The sequence below is a fragment of the Falco punctatus genome (assembly GCF_963210335.1).
Source record: "Falco punctatus genome assembly, chromosome: 2".
NCBI classification, from domain to species: Eukaryota; Metazoa; Chordata; class Aves; order Falconiformes; family Falconidae; genus Falco; species Falco punctatus.
Window position 1 is genome coordinate 85,561,081 of NC_137581.1, and position 20,740 is coordinate 85,581,820.

Below are 20,740 nucleotides of genomic sequence, written 5' to 3' on the forward strand. Positions count from 1 at the left end.
GCTGGGTGGTTTGCTTTTTTGTGTTTTTTTTTTTTCTAAAGGATTTATGTAGTTCATACATTAGCTAATTCCCTGCAGTTCACAAGCAGCTTACTCCAACTGACATAATTAATCCAGAGGGAAAAAAAAAATCTTCTGAATCATAATTTTGTAGTCTTCTGAGTAGTCTATATTCTGCTCTAAAGCCTTAGCAGCTGGTTATTTCTAGAGGGTGAAGCACGGCATTGAGCTGACAGCTCTAAGTAAGAAAGACTGCCAAAATTACATTGGTGACAGACTTCCCTAATCATCACTTCTATTGGCAGACTGGACAAAGAATGGGAAGATGATTTTGTTTAAAAGACTGTGTGGAAGATTTGGCAATGTTGGCAGGAAGCCATGGTTGGTTTTTTTTTCAGGTTTTTGTTAGGTTTACTGATGTTGCCTGCTGAGAATCTGGTTGCTAACAGTATCCACCTTTCCTTGTCACTCTATTTTTTGCCATGTAAGAAAACGTGGGAAAGATGTTAATTACCTGGTATGCCTCTTCTTTATTGTTTCTAGAAAACTGATGTCTCAGTAACTAAAGTAACTAACTAAAGTTTTCTTACTGAGTTTCTGATGCAAGCACTAATAGATAATGTATATACATGTATATAGTATCATGGAATTTTTGATACTGGCTTTCATGTAATTGAATTGGAAAGTCTTCCTAATTTTTGCACATTGACAATAAGCACAGTAGCAGGGCTTTTCTGGTGCACAGCTTTTCCTGCTCCTGGTATAACTTCTTCCTTTTATTTTCCATTTCACTGCCCCTAAACTGTGAGGTGGTCATTGGAGCTATAACTAGAGCATTTTGACAAATGAGCCATCATCTGACAAGCAAAAAAGAAGTGACCCATTTCTCATGAGTTAAAGGACTTAAGAACAGCTGCCCGCATTTAAGTGAATAGTTTGTAGTTGGTGTTGTACGGAAACAAATATGAACAGGCAGTACATGTACAACCAGTATCTTTCAAAAAAAAATATGAGCAGAAAATATTTCTCATCGTTACCTTTTTTTGTGCAGCTGAATTGTATGAAGGGTTTTTTTTTCATATTACCAAGCAAAGTTAAATGCATTAGATTGATAGTGTTTACAGTGTTACATATTATGTGTATTAGTATCTGGTATGACCTCTTAACACTATTTTTTTGTTATGGAATAAAACGGATCTAAATTAATTTGCCTTCCAGTGCATGTTTTCTAATTTAAGATTTCCTGACAGAAAGCTAACTGCCCTTTTATGCAATAAGGTTATGATGAATTATATTCTAGTTTGAAAATTGTTTTAAATGGTAAAAATGATAATTGGTAATTTAGTGCCATTACTGTGCCTTTATCAATTCTCAATAAATTTTCATAATGGAGGCAGAGTAACATATAGCAATAGTAACATTTTATATATTTGCTATCATTCAATTCCCTCATAAAATTGACCATTCGTTCCTTTCCTTCATTCAGCGTGACTTACAGGGAGCCATAAGTTAAATCTGTTTAGGATCCTTTCTGATTTTGATATTGACTTCTGCAGATAACTTATTCACACAGCATGAGTCAGATAATTTGGTTTGAGTTGTGGATAGTGTAATTTTTTTCTGAAGATCAGCCTATGATCAGGTGGGAGCAGTTTCTCATTTTCTATTGCTTCACCAAACAGCCTTTACTGAAGTCTTTCAGACAAGTGACCTCTGTTTTTATACTTCTCACAGATTTCGCAGGCCGTCACTACCACTCAGACATCACTAACACAGACAACTGTAATGGAAACTGTAACTATGGTGACCACAAGAGAACAAATCCTGGTTAAGCATGCTAAAGAGGAACTCCCACCACCTCCACCACACAAAAAAAGGCAACTCCTTGTGGATTCAGAAATTAGGAAGAGGTGAGAATCATTAAGAGACAGAAAAAGAATACCCATAGGAGTGTGGATGACAATGCAAAAATATGCTGTTCACTTTTTTGAGGTTAAAATTGTATTTCCATTCTCTATTAAGGTACCCATTGATTGTTAACTCTTTTTACTAGGGATGAGATACGGGTTTCTTTGTGCTTCTAGTGCAACTGTTTTGCAATATAGAATGTTAACCGTTACATCAATATCATTGTGATATAATTATAGTCAGTAGAAGTCATTATGTATGGCATTGTGGGGGTCCCACTTGATTATAGTCTTGAAACTTGAAGGACAAGAAGCATTCCATTAGTACTCAGCTTTTTTAATTCTTGAAAAAAAAATAATTAATAGTTAGAATAGTGCAGATATTTCCTGTTTTCTAAAGTTCAAGTTGTATTCTTTCTGACTTGTCGGTCAGCAGTAGACATAACAGTTCTGCAGAGGCAGAGTTAATATTTGGTGAAACATGCAGTATCATTTTCAGGTTTTTTCCTTTGTAACTCAAGTACAAGTGACAAGGGATTTTAGACTAATACTGAACACTTGTTAAAGTGACAAGAAAAAATTCTGATTAGTTTAAGTAGAATTGACTCAAGCAGTAGCTTTCTAAATGAGATGCTAAGAACCTAGACTTCAAATGCTCATTGTAATGTTTATTTTGGAAATGTTTTTGATATTCTAGTAAACATATGAATTCCAAGGTAACAGATTTAAGGACTGAAAGGAATGCAAAACTGCATTCAGTCTCTCATTTCTATAGAAAATATCTTTGCTTAGTTTGATGATATTTTTTTTTCTTGTAAATAACCTTTAACTTATTAAAAAGAATGAAATATATCAAGAACAGGAGAAATGTGGGTTTTATTTTTAAAATGAAGGAGTATGCAACTGAAAAAACAGGTATTTAGAGGCACCTTTTTATATACGTAGGCACCTGAAGTGGGATTTATCTCACCTTTGAGCATTCTAGAAATAAGGTTTCTAGTTTAGTCTTATTGTTTAAGAATGCTGTGTATGTGACATAAGAAGAATGTTTTTTATTAAATTGGGTAATTACTCCTCATATAGAAAGTGCTTAGACTAAAAAGTGACTTCGACAGCTAAATTTGAGTAAATTAAATCTAATCTCCTAAAACCTAATTTGGAATCAGGTGTTTTTTTCACATATCCTAGGTTACCATTAAATAATAAGATTTACATTTTGCTAATATATTCCCAAGCATTCAGTATAATACAGAGTGATGACTATCAGCAGACTTCTTTTATTTTTTCCCCCAAAGAAATATTAGATAGCAATGTTTTTACTTAACAGACGTTATAAGCGATAGTACTGTAGTTACAGTTTCACTATTAATATGCAAAGATCTGAAATAGGATCGAGCTCCTTTTGTTTTATATGCAAGAGTAAACCTGTATTAAGGCATGGTCCCTGCATTTAAAATATTGGAAATAATAGTTTTGAAATTGAAAAAATAAGAATGACACCCCCCCTGAAATTTTAAACTGTTTCAATAATTGGTATTTTAAACATTTCACTTTTTTTTTTCCAGACTGAATGTTTTAAGAATGTTCTTTCTTGACACAAATATAAGGAAGTGAAATGCAAGCCTACTGTTATAAAGGAAAACATTATCTTAGTTAAAACCAGATTAAGTAGTGATTTTTTAAAGCTCTATTTTATGATTCTTCAAGAAAGTTGTTGCTATAGCTGTGCATTACGATAAAATTGGAGACCAAATTGCAGCAGAAGTTCCTTTCTCAGCTACTAAGTATGTAATGTATGTAATGTTAGTCTTTCCTTCTTGCTCGTATTCTTTTGATTTGCTTTAATACTGAAAGTAAAACTGGCAGGGTATAGCAGACTACAGACTTTGAAGTCATCATGCAAGGAAACTACTGAAGGGCAGGAAATAGATGGATTATAGGAATTGTTTATGTTCAGAAATACCTAATTTTATACAAGCTGATAAGTATTTTAGCTGTTATCAGTCTAATGCATTGCAACTAGCAAGGTTATTTATAAATTTAGTAGATAAAATGGGATATATTATCAAATTTGACACTATGCTTGCCAGCTATATTATTGGCAGATATGCTACCAAATTTACAGTGTTAATGTTTTTTTACTGTTACATACTAGATTTCTAGGGGGTTTAATTTATGTTTTAGGCTATCTAAAAGATAATCATTCATCATATAAATTCTGCCTAACTTTTGGATAAGATTCAAGAAATGAAGCTTAGATCAATCTGGTGTTCTCAGTTGTTGTCTAGGATTACTTTAGATGACTGAATAAGTTGTGGTTTCTTATATATACTTAAAATCAGAGTCCTTTTCATTGCTGCATAGGTTGATTATTATTTAAGAAAGAAAGCTTAATTCTAGTAGGAAGAAGGGAGTAATTTGTTTAATACACTTTAATATGATCTAACTGGCTGGAATATTGCTTTGTGTACAGGAGTTACTATATTGGTTTGACAGTACACTCATACCATCATATGAGAACTAGTTCATTATGACTGTTCACTGAACACCTGTGAATGGACCTACAGTATAGTAACGTGCAAAGTGATGTTAGAAATGTCCACAGCAGTGCATCAGGATGAATGATGGCTATATTATCTGAAGGCAACTTTCTTCCATTTAGATAATTTTTGTTGCATTTCTAACTGAACAGCCAAAAAAGGCTTATTATGTCCCTTTCCTCTCTAGAAAGTCCAAGTGAGTGTTCCAGAGTGGGAGGACCAGTCAATAAATAGCTTCAGAGAAACATTTTGAGAGGAAACTTCTGGGAAGGAGTTTCAGCTTAGAATAATGGTTATTGTGCCTGCTTTTATTAAAACATAAAAATGCAGTTGTGGAAACTAATACATTTGACACTGTGTTGTTGTCTTTCTTCGGCACAATAAATTTATACTGAACATAAGCATAACAATGAGAGAAGAAAACTCATCTTAAGATTTGGGTGCTGAGCTAAAATGTTGATTGGCATTGGTGACTAGACACCTTTTTCTTCAGTGTCTGGGAGAACCTCATGGTTATATATCCAGACAGCAAGTCAGTTAATTTCTGGATTCGTTGCTGACTGAAAGATCGTTCGGGTCTTTTTCTGTATATTTGGTTGTACCTACACCCAAGGACAAACAAATCCATAGTATTGCATAGCTTTTGGGTTTCAAAATAAACTGAGAGAATTGGGGTTCTAACCTACCTCTCCTACATCATTCTATATTGTATGTGCATGTGTTTATATTCAAAATTTTCCCTGAGCACTTAATGAATAAGAGATGATGAATCTGTACTGATTAAGTTTTGTTTGATTAAAAAAGCCCAGCAATTATTGAAAGCTTGCTAGAAGCTTCTGAAGGTGCATAAACAGATTGTGTTGGCTGCTTTCTGCAGTCAGGGTACGAGACACTGCATGCTGTTCCCCAGTATTTTGGAAACTGGGGGGGGAAAGCACATTGGGGGTTGGGGCTTTTTGAGGTGGTGAAATGATGTTACCATATTTTTCCAGCTTCTTTCACCTGTTCTCCAGCTGTAGTCAGTGTTCTTGCTGTAAAAGTATGTCTGCAATAAATACGTCAGGCTCCATTGTCACATGTTTGGAGACATTAGCGCTCCATATTTTTTTTTCTAGTTATCCAGATGTTTTAGAAAGCCTAGAGGATGTCTTAAAGATGCACTGTACCTGCAATATGAACTGCTAGGTCTTAGTTTCAAGGGGGAAGAAAGAGTAGTTTGGTTAGTCTGAATATTGCATTAGTGGACTGTATAAGATTATGGTCTTCAGCTACTTAGCTGAGGAGAAACAATGTATGGCTAAAACTGAAGCTCAAGCTTTCTGGAATATTTAATATTTTTCTATTTCCAAATGCTTTAGGATTAGAAGTATGAGAGTCTCTGAAGAAATTGAGGAGAAGCATTTTCACTTGTAGACCTATGGCATACACAGGACTGAATGTCACATTTCCATTGACTCAGTTCACTGTGGTGTAAATACACAGGAAAGAAGCTGTTGATTTTTTTCTTGCCTCCTAAAGCAACTTTTTAGCATAAGTGGTGGAAAACAGAGATAAGAAGCAGATTACTTTTTTTTTTCTCTTTTCCTTCCACTTCCTGCAAAAAAATCTAAAACTACCTCAAAAGTAATGCTTAAAAATTTCAGAATAATTCAGACACGTGCTAAGTTCTGTTACTGGTTGTGGAAAGCTCCTTTTCCAAAAGGAATTAATTTGAAACTGAGAAGGGAAGAATACTTGGAGCTGTATAATAAAGGTCTTGAAGGTATGCATTAGGCATTAGGACTAAAGATAAATGTAACACAGCTGAAGCTGTGGGATGAAAAAATCTGTAAATGGGAGAAAGGGTTGCAAGGTAACATTTTCATTTTCATGTTATTTACATATTATGGGAAAAACAGGTCAGTTCTATAGCATAGAAAAATGTGAAGATTACTCAGTTTGCAGTAAGTTTTTAAATAACAAACAGGTTAGAGAGATTTAACACTGACTTTAAACATATTTGTAACATTAATGTTCTTGAATAATGTCCAAAGATACCTTTCTGTGTCATTTAGTAAGTAAATTCATACGTGCTTCCTAATATTTCCAAAGAAAGTCTGTTTTTCATAACATTATAATAGATATAATGTTAATCCACAGATTTGAAAGAGATGTTGTGCCCCTTGAAGAGAAAGCCATGTTAAAATAGAATAGTTGCTCCATCTAGTGTTTTTTTCATTTAACAAATGTTCACAATGGTTTTAAAAGAGTAGTCTTTATTTCTTTGAAAAATATTATACTAGGAATCCAAATGTGTCATTACTTAGAAAAAATTAGATTGATGTAGGAAAATATATCGAAGAAAAAAAATATAATGGATTATTCCAAGAGTTTTTGATAGCTAATTTTTCAAATATCCCATTACTGTCCAAATAAATCTATTAGAAATAAATGTTGATTGTTTAGCAGTTTTAAAATAATTCTGTTGAGCTGTTTGACCCTTAATTGATCTTTTTCTCTTGTATTATCTAACATTACTTAGGAAATCAAAAAAGAGTAAAGCCATGTCTTCAATTATCCTGGTTGTCCTGGATTTCAGTGTTGTATCTGTGTAGCCAGTGCCAGAGGAAAGGAAAAGGTGACTGAGACACAGCAGGATAGTTTTCTGTTGTTTACAGGAGAAATAATTTTTAAGCATTTTAATTTAGACTATAAGAAGTATGGGTATGTTAAGGTCTGTAAACATGGACACTTTATAACTTCTTAGGGCTCTGTGGTTTTTAACCCTTTACCCTGTTTGTGAGGTGAAAAATGGCCTAGTGACAAATACAATGAGAATATATATTCTTCATATTTAGTCTCCGAAATTACCTCCTGTATTATAGGAGTGATACCATTTGGCACTCGCTGGAAGGCATGATGACTGGATTTAAAACTACTTTGCATCTCTAGCCACTGTGTGTTTGCTGAAGGCAAACGATGGTAATGAACACACTCTACAACCACCTCTAGATTTTCATTTGCCTTAGCCATGATTTGCTTACATATGAGAAATGAGTTGGATCTGTCAGAATTTCTGCAAAGCATTCCATGTTACAATTCAGGAATTACTGCTCAAGCTGGGGAAAAGTATGGTTTACAACCATACGTTACCAGTGGTAAGATGGATAGTTGGCTAAATAAGAACTATGAGACTGATAAGATGATGTTAGTGAAGTGTCTGTTAGTGATTTGTGCTTCAGATTGATCTAGTATTTTCTTTGACACCTTGGTGTGCACTACAGAAAGGTGCTGGTCATAATGTTGATGAGGCTAAATTGAGTAGCGTCACAAATGTAGAGGGAGGTCCAGAATTCAAGCTGTTGAATTAAGAGATAAGAACAAGGCTATTTATCAACTGATGGCTCATCACCTACAAATACAGAGGAGGAAGACAGGCATCAGGCAATTAGTTCATTACAGAGTAAGTCTTTCAATGAGCATCATATACTGTGAAGTTGTTCTCTAACATGTCTAGGCAATGAGGAGCTACAAGCTGAGGAAGGCTGCCGGTGAGCTAGGCATTTCAGTCCAGTCATGGAAATGCAGTAATTCAGTAATGTGGCTCTTGGTTCAGAGTTGTATATTCCCTGCCAGCTCAATATGTAGGCAAATGGTCTTATACCCATGCCAAAGATACATAGAGGTGACATGGCTAGTGTAGTTTAATTTGGGGAGGGATGGCAAAAACAAAAGAGCAAAGGAAATTGTGAGGCAATTTTTATCAGTTGAAAGGATGAATCACTGAAACTACTGTCTAGTTGTGGTAGCAGTAACACACTAGCAGTTTCAAGATGAAATACATTTACTTTAGAACATAGACCATACCCTGTGATGGCCACATGACAGCTGGGTACTTGACAGCTTGTGTTGCTATGTGAACTTTTACAACATTGAAGTAGTTTGTGTAAATATGTGGAAGGTCAGTGCATGTACATTACTTCACTGTCATCATCTTACCATGTCAGTGTGAAAGAAAAAGCAACATTATGAGTTTAAAATTTTCTTTTGCCAGATGACATCTGTAAGAAACGCAATAGCCCTTTATAAGGTATATTGTGTAGATAGAAGATTTATAGTCAGTCAGCCCTTTGATTGCTAATTAAAATAGAATTTTTTTTTATTCTGAAATATCAAAATTTAACTTGCTGTTAGTAGCTTCCAGAAATTTTATGAGATGTGGGGCTTAGAGAAGGACTTGAGTGTCATACCCTGCTGGGTATTCGGGTTAGAAATTCCATACACAGAAGAAAAAACCAAAAATGCAACTAAATTGTGTAATGCATCAAGGTGAAGTTTACTGTGTATTTAATACAGAATATGAAGGGAAAGCTAGAACAAGGAATCATTTTTTAGCAAGTACATGTGGTGATAACAGCAAGAGAATTTTCAATGGGAATATGAAATGGGCATATGGCTTAGTATGATCCGGAAAATCGATTTGTGGGGGAGTTCCGTGAAAATTTGAATGACATGGATTACAAATGTGAAGATGTTTTTTAAACATGCTCTGGAGTAACAAGAGACTGTATTTGAACTCAGCTGATGTATGCTGGGCTGGAGACAGAGGGCAGTGAGAGCAGTAAAAAGCAGTAACTCTCTTGTGGAATACCAGAACGAAAGACTAAATGGAAAATTAAACCATGAGTGCTGCATAAAGAATAAATCTTCTGCTGCAGATTGAATTTTTAGGTGGGGAGCAAGCTAACATGCATGTTAAATTAAGGTAATTCTTTAGAGTAATTGTCTCAAGTGATTTATTTTTAGTTTTTTTTCACGGATTTATTTTGACAAATTCTACATGCACTCAACTTTATTGGGTCAGAAAGGTAATATAGCATTACTTTTTACAAGTATTGTTGTACTTAGTAGATTTAAAGACTGCATTGATCCTTTGATGTCAATCTAGAGTTAATACAGTTTGTAACTGCAGCTGTGCTCAGAAAGAAAATGTCCAATCATCACAGTGGAATGATTAAGTGCTGTATTCTACCTGTATTTCCTGGTTTTATACAAGCTGAACATAAGAGAGAATATTTTTCTTCCAAGGTAATTGAAAAATGTCTTTACATTCAGGATATTTATATTCTGCAAAAAGCTACTTAGAAATGTTTCCTGTCCTTTGCTCCTTTTCTGCCCCATCTTTATAGCCCTTTTTGGGCAGAAGGCTTTGTTCGTGGACTTAAATTTATCTCCAGCCAAAACTGCAAGTGACAGAGCAATCTGTTATCTGAGATCTGTCATATCATAGAATCATACCATATCATGGGATGGCTTGGGTACAAAGGGACTTTAAAGATCTGTGGCCTGATGAATCTCTGGGCCATAGGATGTGTTCCAGATTATTTTGTTATACTATCAAAACTGTTCCAAATTCTCCCATTCCTCTTCCACCGAGGATGTTGCAGAGCCAACAGCTAAGTACTTTTGTTTAAGAAATTAAGAAACGATCACTAGTAAACATTTCGCTCTGCCAATTTCCATCCTACACCAGGCCAGTATTAGGCTATTCTTCAGAAAGTTGGTCTCACTGGTCCTACTTACCTGCAGCTTGGCAATGCAGTGAACACCAGAAGTAATACAATTTTACCTGCAGCCAAGGAATTTTAGTACTGAGGGACTGGTAAACTAGTCTTTGTTGTTATCAGATGTCTGATGTTCTGTGGTCATTAAATATAGTTATATGCAGAACAGAGAATAATATAATAATTCAAGAATTACAGTTTATTTAGTGTCACATAGGATCAGAAATGAAGCTGAAGTAGGAAGCTCTTAACTGGCAGTGAAGTTTAATTTCAGGGATTAGAATCTGGTAGCAGCACAGAGATTCCCTGAACCATCTGGGAATTTTCTTTTGTCTTCTGCCTCTGAACGTGTGATTCTTTATAAAATTAAGACTTCTGCACATTTCATTACTCCACAATCATATTTTTCTTCTTTAATGAGTGTTCAAATAGTATTATTAGGAAATGCTTTATCAAAATGATTCCTAAAAGTCTACGATTTGAATACAGAGTACTGAGCTGGGATTGAGGTAGTGTGTGGTTCTTCTTTCCTCTGCTTTCATTATTTATCACTCAGTCTTTCACACTGTGTCATTAAATGGAGTAACAAAGGTCACAGTGGAGAAGGAAAATAAGGGAGGCGTAAATACCAGATCAAACATGGAACTCTTTTTTGTATTCAGTTTTCATTTCTGTATATGTGGATTTCTGTAGCACTTAAATCCTTGCATTGTAGTTCTTGTTTATATGGAGTATATTTTTATAAAAGAATTAATTCCTTCAAAAATTTAATTGTCATTTAAGTTCTTGTTTTTAGTAGATTTTCAATTGTATGTAAATGGTACGACCTATATTTACAAAGCAAACTGTAGGACACAGCTAATTATTTTTTCTAGGTCTTTCTGTTCTATTGCTTTCATTTTACAGCTGCAAAAGGAAAATCTGTTACAAACTAGATAGAAATATTAGAACATACAGTGCAATAAAGAAATGCAATCAAGCATACCATGTGGCACAACGATAAAAACATTGTCTTAAGCCTCTTCTTTTAGAAGCTACAGTAGATTCTGAATCATAGTTTGATTTTTCTACACATCAGTAATTTAAACATCTGCTTACAATAACCCTCATTTTGAGCTGCTACCTTTTTAATAGGTAACAAATTCCACTCAGTTTTAAAGGAGTTGATGAAAGGTTCCAGACTGTAATAAAAAGGATTGTACTAGTTAAAAAGTAGATACAGAGAGTTGGGGATCTTAATCTGCAGTTTTAAAAGTTTTAGCTGTAGGGAATTTATAATTTACTGTTGAATAGTAGTTTGCATTCTACATCAAATTTGAGTCAGTCGGAAAAGACTCTTTGCTAATGGTCAGGTTTCCTGCTTGAGTATCCTTCATAATATAGCCAGCACAAGCTGGAACAGAAATCTTGCAGGTATGAAGCCTGCATTTGGCCAGCCAGATAGACCTTACATCCTCAGCTGACCCAGCAGGATCTGTGGTACACTCTTCACTGAGACCCACTTGTTTCATGTCTTCCAAAAACATCAGCTTGTAAAATTAGAAGCCTTATAGTGAAAATGGTTGCATCTGTTCAGATGTCAAATCAGGGTCTTAAAAATGAAAAAGTATTTCTGTTTCCTAATTTTAGAATTCATAGTTTTACGAACTATCCAATGAAATATGGGGGGTGTGGGTGTGTGTGTGTAAAATTGTCTTCTGCTGAGAGAAATTGCTGCTTATTCACTTGTTTAAACAATCAGTTAAACATATTTAATATCAATCCTGTTTTCAGAAACTGTGTGGCAATGGAATGTCTTATTGTACTTCTCTGTCTCTTAGGTTTGACTCAGATACAACAGAGCTCCATAGCTGGATGACCCGCTCAGAAGCAGTGCTTCAGAGTCCCGAGTTTGCAATATATCGAAAAGAAGGCAATCTCTCAGATCTCAGAGAAAGAGTCAATGTAGGAGAAAGTACTTGTATATATGTCTGTTAGTTTGCATTAGCTTGTCAATGTGCTTTCAAAGTCCATGTTTAAATGAGTTGAAAAGTATTCTGACGAGTATTGATTGTCCCTATGTCCAAGAGAAATTTAGAAGTGCTCACTCTCTCTGTGACTTTTAGATTTTGGCACCAAAATTGCTACACAGGCTGTCTGAATTCAGAGATCTTTTTTTATTCATGCATACTCATATTTAATTAAGGTATTCTAGATTTATGAAAGTCTTTGGATAAAGTTAAATCAAAGCCTATATATTACTTAAATATGCATCATCATTCCATACCAACAACTTAAATTGACATTACACATGCATAAATGGATGTGAAAAGTGTCATCTTTTAGTGTATGCTAAAGGAAATCTGTATCTAAATATTTTTACAGCACTGTAAATTATACATAAAAATCACCAGTTTCCACTTTTTTTTTTTGGTGTTTTTTTTTTCTTTGTTTTGGGTTTTTTTTTGTTTTGGTTTTTGTTACTCTGTTGTAGTACCATGTCTCAACCAAAATGATTCTTTTCTAATTTTGGCACAATGAATCATTCTGCACTGCTTAAGCAGTAACTGTGTTTGTGTATATGTTTTACAAACTCTGATTTTAGCCCTTGACACCTAAAGTATTCTAAATTTTCTTCATATTTAGTTTTTGTAGATACATGCAAAAATGCCTGTCCTTTCTGAGTAAGAGAAAGGGGAGTTTTTTTAATAATCATTTCTTTTAGTTTATCATGGAACTTCATTAAGATATATGGTGATACTTACTCATAGAACACAAACAGGTGGAACGAAGTTATTGCATTGAAGTTCTGCTGCTGTTTTTTCTCCCTGTCTGTTTGTCCATCATAAATTAGCTATGATAAGACTGAGGAACACTTAATTTTGTGACTGTAAATGCACATTTTAAAATGTCATATTAAATCATACTTTTTTTCAATATTTTTAATTTAATTATTAGTATTGTCATAATATTACTGCTATTAAGTATCCATTAGAATGTAATATTCTAAATTTAGTTCCTGGCACCTCTTCATGTTATGTGAAATATACTAAAGTATATATACAAAAATGTATGCAAAATGGATCAAATATATGGAGAAGAACTGATAAATTCAAATGCTTCCATAATGAGCTAATGGGATGCATCTAGTACATAAATAGTTGTACAGTTAAGTTTTTGAATGCTTCAATATTCATGGCAGGTGAAATTAAAAATGAAATAAAGGGGAGAAAAAAATGCTCATCTCCCCTTCATGTATTCCCATTTTGAGGAACACAACAATTTCAGGGATGGCAATTCAGCTCATCTTGACCTACACATTACACTGGATACCTGCACTGTCAGATTTCCCTAACCAATATGATGTTCCACCCCATTTTGTCAATTTCAAAGACTTTTTTTAAAGGATATAGGGGCCATGGTTCACTTTCCTTCTTTCCTTTCTTTGCTTCTGAGGACATGATCACTACAAGTAAAGGGGAGAAGGTAGGTGAACCACAGACCCTCCTTTGGGCCCAGCTGGAGTTCCCAGTATATCTTGTCTTGCCTTTGCTGATGCTGAGGAAAGAACGTTGGGGCTGGGATGCCACTACCTACCACATTTGTTCAGGTTTAATTTAAGTTGGTGGAAACATATAATAATATGGGAGAAAGAGGAAGTGAGGGAAAAGAGGTGTGGAATTTGACCAGTGCGCATGGGCATTTAAAGTTTGAATTCTAGACACTGCAGACAGTGAGAGATATTTCAGGTGTTTCTTTGACCTCCTTGAAAATTGAGTAACTGGATGGTTAAGAAAACAATTTCCAGGTTCTTTACTGAAAAGTAGTGCAGGAAAAGGATCTGCATTGTAGTAAGAGGGGTCTGAGACAAACCAGTAAACTCTGAATAGATATAAGAGCAATGAACATGTATGCTTCATTAACATTGAAACTATTCTTAAAGACCAAGACTAGTTTTGATTTCATAGAGTATCACTCCTTTTAAAATGAATATTTTATGGAGAAAATCAAGTTATGTGTAGACGTTTCTAGATGTTTTAAGGCAGAAAACATTCTGATTACATCTATTAATTTGAATGAACTCTGAAAGATGGCACTTGACAAGCACTGCATGGATTCTGTGTTGACCAGTTTTCAGTTAATGGAAGTCTCTGTACATGCATTTCAAAAAAGGAAAAACCCCTCAAGTTCTTAGAATGCCAGGTTTTAAAGCTTGTCCTGGCCTCACTTTTGCTGGTCTGTTCTCTGTTTGTCCATAAAACTAGTAGCCAAAGAAGGAAGTACTGTCCAGTTCATTGGTTTGAGAAGTTTCATTGTTGCTTAACACTTCTTGCTTCTAATTCCCTCAGTACGAGCCTCAGAAAAATGGAAAATAAAATAGTGTGGGGTTTAATATATTATAAGTTCTAGTAAAGTAATAGGAGATCTTTTAAAAAAAAAGTGCCAAAAAGGAAAACATACATTGGTAATAATTGAAAATAATTGTATTGTAATGACGTATGTAGTCATAACCAAGTATTCATCTTGCCCTTACAGGCAATCACTTAGTTTTCTCCCTTGAAGACAATCTATGTATTGGTGTAGCACAGAACACCTGTGCTTGGCTGATGTCAGACCTACCATTTATTTTCAACCACAGTAGGTGCTGAGTCCTAGGGCCTTTTCTTAATGACTTTTTTTTTTTTTTTTCCTGCTGTTCTTTTGAGGACAGTTTACTAGCTGAATGTTGTTGGGTTCTTTTTCTTTGCTGTGGCAGCTTGCTTCTACTCATAAGTTTTCTTGGATTGGGTGTCACTTCCATATGATATGGTGGAGGTGCATCTGCTATATGATGAAGGGATGCAGACTTCAGAAACGACAGCCACATGGAAAGTTCTTTTGCCATTATTGAGGATTCATCAAGTGCAAAAGCCTGCTCCCATCCCAGCTCAGGGGAGGCCTGGGAGAGATGTAGCCAAAAGCAGCCTGTATTAAATGTGTTTGCTAAGCCAGCTGCTCTTCAGATACTGGCAGAAATTTAGCCTTTGGAAGATGTATTACGTACACTGAATATATTAGACATGAAAAAAATGTCCATTCCTATGTCTGGGGAGAACCAAAAAATATTTATATCCCTTCTCTGCTATGAAAGAAGCATATTTTCCCTACCTGGCCAGACCAACTGGATGCCGTAACTATAGGAGTTTCATTGTGGAACAATCAAGATACTCCTAAATAATGCAGACATCCAAACCTTAATGCCATAAACGTTGTTACTCTGCAATACACTGTTAACATTTTCCAGTTAGTATGTATATATTGCTAAAAAAACAACTAACAATGACTCGGGCATTCTTTCTTTTTCTTAAGCCATAATGAGCTTTCAATATTGCAAGTTCAAATAGATGAAGGTTCAGGTCCAAAAAAATAAAACTTGCTAAATAGAAAATCCTGCTTAAAAATAAGTCAGATTTTAGAGCATACATCAATCAACTGGGAAGAAAACTCCTTGAAGGCAGTTTTGGTTAGCCAAGAAGAAGCACCGAGAAATTCAGAATCAAAGGTAAACAAATAAGGAACAGATGTAAGGGAAAATGTCAGATATCCTAGACAATTAAATTTGTTCTCTTGGCATTCTCAAGAGCTCCATTCTTATTTGTTCGTTTTGGTTTAGTGACCTTTTTCAGATGTGCTTTGTTGGGCCTGGATATTTGAAAGCTGAATCACTGTCAGAGCCAGCAATGATAATGTTGCCTTCTCCTGCCCTTGAAGGTCCTTGGTCAGAGGCACAGGAGGTCGGGGCGTATGGCGACTGTGCAGCCTTCCATAGAGCCCTCGAAGTAGCATGTTGGATTGAATTCCGCAGCCCACCAGCGTTTTCTAGGTTATGAAGTCACTAGCTGCCAGCTAAAATCTCAGGGTCAAATAAAAGGTTTAGCATCGTGAAAATAGCCTCTTCACCTTCATTTGACATTTAGCTAAGGAGGAATTTTTAGTGTTATTCAATCAGTTAAAACTAAGCTATTATACATTTGCATTACTAGTTATAAAATAGTCCAAAAGAGAATTAATCTCTGATTGGATGAAAGCCTGTAAAAGTAAGTTGTTGTTTTTTTCTCATATAGGTGTATTTTTTTCTTTTACAGAAATTAAAAAGAGTAAAAAAGGGGAAGGTTATATATTTGGAAATATTTTGAAATTACTTTGCCACAACCATAAACTTTTCATCAAAAAACGCCTGTTGATTACAATGTACACAATCTAAGAGTTTCAGAACTTCACAAACACCTTCAAACTTATCCCAGCCTACTTGTGTCATGAATGAACCTGAATTGAGTATGGTCCCCTTCAGTAAAGGAAAAAAGTAGTGAAACAGAGCCAAAGAGATAAATGAGAAGTGTTTTGAGGGCTCCTACTCCCTTTGTTTCAGGGCACTTCACATATGCTTATAGAAATCCTTCTTCTGAGTGGCTTAAAAATCCAAGACACAGTTTACAGGTTCATCAAGTGATGGCACTGTGTACAGAGTGATGGTAGGACTATGTGATGAGTGCTGTAAGTAGTTCGGGTGACTTTCCTCCTTTCTCCCCAGGTCAAATAATTTGTCTTTGTATGAGTAAGAAGAGGACAGTCTTTTCTCCTTTGGCTAACATTGTGTTTTCAGTGTGTGTGTCTTCCTGTCACCAGTGTCAGACCTTCATTTTTATAATTCATGCCAATTACATAAAAATGAATGGAGAAAAGTAACTGCCAGAAACTTTGATATGTACCAAATTTTCTCTTCTTTAAGGGCTTCATATGTAGTGCTTATATTTTCGATCAGGACCTGGAAAGTAATGTTTCAGGAGAGAGGTGTATATTTCTCCATATTTTTCTGCACACATAGCATATTACTGGACAGGGGAGGGTTCACTGCCACAGGCTTCAATGTCATATCATTTTTGTTTCAAAAAGCTAACTTTTAGTATATTTTAGTTGTGGGGGTTTTATGATTTGCTTGTGCTTTCTACAGTTGCACTCATGATAATTACTTATCTGGCATTACAGATTAAATAAAATTATTACAGTATATTTTAGTGTTTTAATAGTTCCTTTGAGTTCTCTTTAGTTAGACTCATGCTAATTATACCTGCCGATATAGACAGAGTAGTATTAATTAAGAATCTGTAAGAAATTTTAGAGAATTAATAGGTGCTTTTGTTGTTGTGCTTTGAAAATATTTAAATTGTACAGTGGAATGGTAGAAGAATATATTGACATACATAAACTATTAAAAATCAGTATGTTATTTTTAACTCATTGGGATTAAACTTCATAATCTTTCAGTGATAATTTAGGTATATATTAAGGATATGTTTATAAAAGGCAAAGTATTTCCATCCTTATTTCTTTCTTAAATATCCTTTCCTTATATGTTTTATTTATACAGAATCATATTCTTGAAAGTGTTTGATAGATGCATTGGCATAATGTTAAAAAGCCTTGTGTTTAATTGTTTCTATATGCACAAATGAATGGCAGTTATAAGGACACTGTGGAAATGTATGAATTGAACAGAAAATCTCTCTGTAAAGCTCTGAGTGTTAGAAGGTAGTACAGGAAACTCTTCAGGGAGCTCCTCATTAAACTGAAGATGTTTTAAGCATCACACTTTAAAAGTTATTTTAAGAGAGTTTATTCGAAGGTGTTTATATTATTTCCTCTTAGGCATAGCAATCTATTTGGAAAATAACATTTTCAAATATAAGTGTATAAGGTTCTTCTACCCAATGCATTGTTACACACCTGCTTGAGGTTTGTTTTCATTTGTAAGAAACCTTTTCCCCTGAAGAGTCAAGTAACACAGAATATACCTTTTCTGTGGATATAAACAAGGTGATCAGGAAGCCTGGCAGAGTCAGCCAGACCGAGAAGCTGTAGTCAGGGTTGTGTGTTATCTTTCCATACGTGTCGTGTAGGATTTGTGGTGGCATCTCCTTTTGTATGTGTGTATCTCCTGCAGTAAAGTAAGGGACTTTGTTTTGTGGAAGACTGTGCTGGTCAGGATCTCTGGGAAGTTTATAGTCAGTTTTATTTTTAGCATCAAACTTACCTGTTGACCTCATGCTGTGTCTTTAGGTTTCTGATTTAAAGTTTGTAAATTACCCAAAATTATAGAACTAAATTAGTTTAAAATCAATGAAGTGACATCATGCTGTTAATTATGAGACAGTATTGAGGGGCTGTCAGATCCAAAATGGTTTTACTTTCCATCTGTATTGCTACCAACCCAAAATGACATCAGAAGCTTAGATTTCTACTCTATCCTGAAACTTTAGCAGCTAGCCTTTACCAGCCATTACCAGCTAATCTGAACTTGGGTGAGAAACTTTTGAGTGAAGAAAGGTGAATTGAGTGTATTAGATAAAATACAAAAGTAGAAGCTGTTAATACTACAGTTAACTCTCATTCTGAGTAGCTCATATATGGATGTCTGCTATATATGTTCATATATATGTTAATTTTCTACTTTAATAAGCATTTTACAGGGTTTTTTTATGCTAAGACAGGAGTAAAGCAACCAAGGAAGTGATACAAGGATTTAGCACTTTGTGCTATGAAAGCCTGGTGATTTGGTTAGCATGCTTGAATCTTGCTGTTATGACAAATGAGCAAATCTATTCTTCCACAAGGAATTTCTGTTGAACAAATATTCTGTTATATTGAGTTTTGAATAGCTCTTAATTTGTATGTCTTGTATTTGTCTGTAAAATACTGATGTGTGTAATTTGTCAGCTCTGTTGCGTTCTGATTCTCAGTTGATGTATGTGACTATGGCTGACTCCCTTCCTGGTGGCATGTGGTACTTGCTGCATTCATTGCAAATTGGGAGGCTGGCAGGGCAATATGACAGGTTAAATGGTCTCGAGTAATCAGAAGACATCTCTGAGATTAATTACTTTCCTCTTCAAAATCCCTCTGTTGAAATACTCACCTTTCCTGTCATGCTGCAGGCCATCCAGCGAGAAAAGCCTGAGAAGTACAGAAAACTGCAAGATGCCAGCAGATCAGCCGAGGCCCTGGTGGAACAGCTGGTGAATGGTAATTACATGGGAGTTGATTTAGATAATCTTCTTAGGGATTTGATAAATGCACAGGTTCATATTTATCACAAGAATTATATTAGCAAATACTGTCTAAATGGAACAGTAAAATAATATTGCCTTCTATTTCTTTCATTATTTCTGATTGTTAAATCTGGTAATTAGAAAAGAGAAAAAAATCTCACCATTTTAGTACCATGAAAAGAAATGTGTGTAGAACTTGCTCACAATAATGAACTGTATATTAACAATCTGTTCTGTGCAGAGACTTAAGTTGTAATCTTATTTTCTGAGTATGCTAAGCTTTTGAAAGTATGTTAACTCAACCGAGTTTGAAAACTCTGAAGGCATTTCTCTGAACTATTCGAAAAAAGTGCTTTCTGACATATGATGTGGAATGTGTGTTTTGTAATATACGCATTGCTGTAATGTTCTCTATCACAAAAAATATACCATTTTATTAGGTGTTGAAAGAGATTTTTGGCATTCAGCTTTTCAAAGGTAATAAATATCAAAGCTTATACAACTCAAAAAAGAAAATTACTTGTAAGTTTTTTTTCATTTTTATTATTGATTTAAAAAAAAAAAATACTCCATTTTGTCATTCTTTAGAACTTTCAGATATTTTTAAGGGAAAAAGGAAAACCAAAGAAAGGTAGATAGAATTATAATTGTCATTCTGTTGTCCTTGATATTAAAGAATGTCTACATTTACAATAAAATCTTAAACATGGGCCAACATCTGTCTCACAGATATGGTTGCCAGAAATATACATGTTGAATGCACCAAGCTTCAGAACACATATTAAATTGTTATAATGAAGAACCAAGGATTTAACTGGTGAAAATGAAATGCTTTGAGTTTGAGGTACTAACTGGCCAAGTTAAACAAACTTGATGGAATCCTATCATTATCTTGCTTAAGTATGAAAGTGTAATATTTTAAAAGTGACCATATTTAACATGTGGGGCATATTTAACTAGCATTACTGTAACAATTGATGCAAGGGTTCCCTTCACAGGCTCAGTACTAGACCGAAGGGAGTCTGATAACATCTGCACCCTCCTTGAAATGATTTGGGAAGTTCTCAATGGCTGATTGTATAAAAAAATTCTGTCCAGTTTCTTGGACATGTTTTCTACCTGGAAGAAGTTGTTGTACAGGACTTTTAAGGCAGCATTTTAAATTTTTGTGCTGTCACATCAAGGTTGTTTTTTGGGCAGAATCTGTCTAGGGTACATTTAGCAATGCCCTACTCTTCCTTTGACCAAATGTAGACTTGCACCTCAAGAATTCCAGGTTCAATTTATTTAGATTACGTAGTACTTTCTGGTGACTAAATTCAGTTTTCAGAACTCACTAGCATGCTATATATTACTTTTCTGGTACTGTACTACCTACCATGTTTACTATCAAGTAGAATAATAATCTATCTTAAATATTCTCATGTGGTTTTGACTCAAGGTTCTCTTTTTTTTCTCCTTCATTCCATGCTTATTCATGGTTTATAGATGGTGTGATCTCAACTGTGGCTAGATGTGCATGTAAATATTTTCAATATCTCAGAAATCACACCTTTTTTTAAGAAGCATGTTTTCTAGTTGGGGTGCAAGCACAGGGCAGACTAGCTAAGCCAGCATGACTTTATCTGTTTATCAACTGCTCTGAGCTCTGTATCATGCCATATATTGTGGTTGCCTTGGTAGCA

General features: G+C 34.8%; 1 protein-coding gene across 12 annotated transcripts in view; it reads left to right on the top strand.

Moving 5' to 3' along the window:
• The window catches only part of DMD (dystrophin), a 1,276,803-nt gene that overhangs the window by 521,446 nt on the left and 734,617 nt on the right, over positions 1-20,740 (top strand). For all 12 annotated transcript variants that reach the window (XM_080377714.1, XM_080377711.1, XM_080377709.1 and 9 more), the window contains 3 exons: positions 1,735-1,910; positions 11,811-11,934; positions 18,942-19,029. In XM_080377714.1, the coding sequence (XP_080233840.1) occupies positions 1,735-1,910; positions 11,811-11,934; positions 18,942-19,029 (388 nt within the window). The remainder of the gene's footprint in view (positions 1-1,734; positions 1,911-11,810; positions 11,935-18,941; positions 19,030-20,740) is intronic.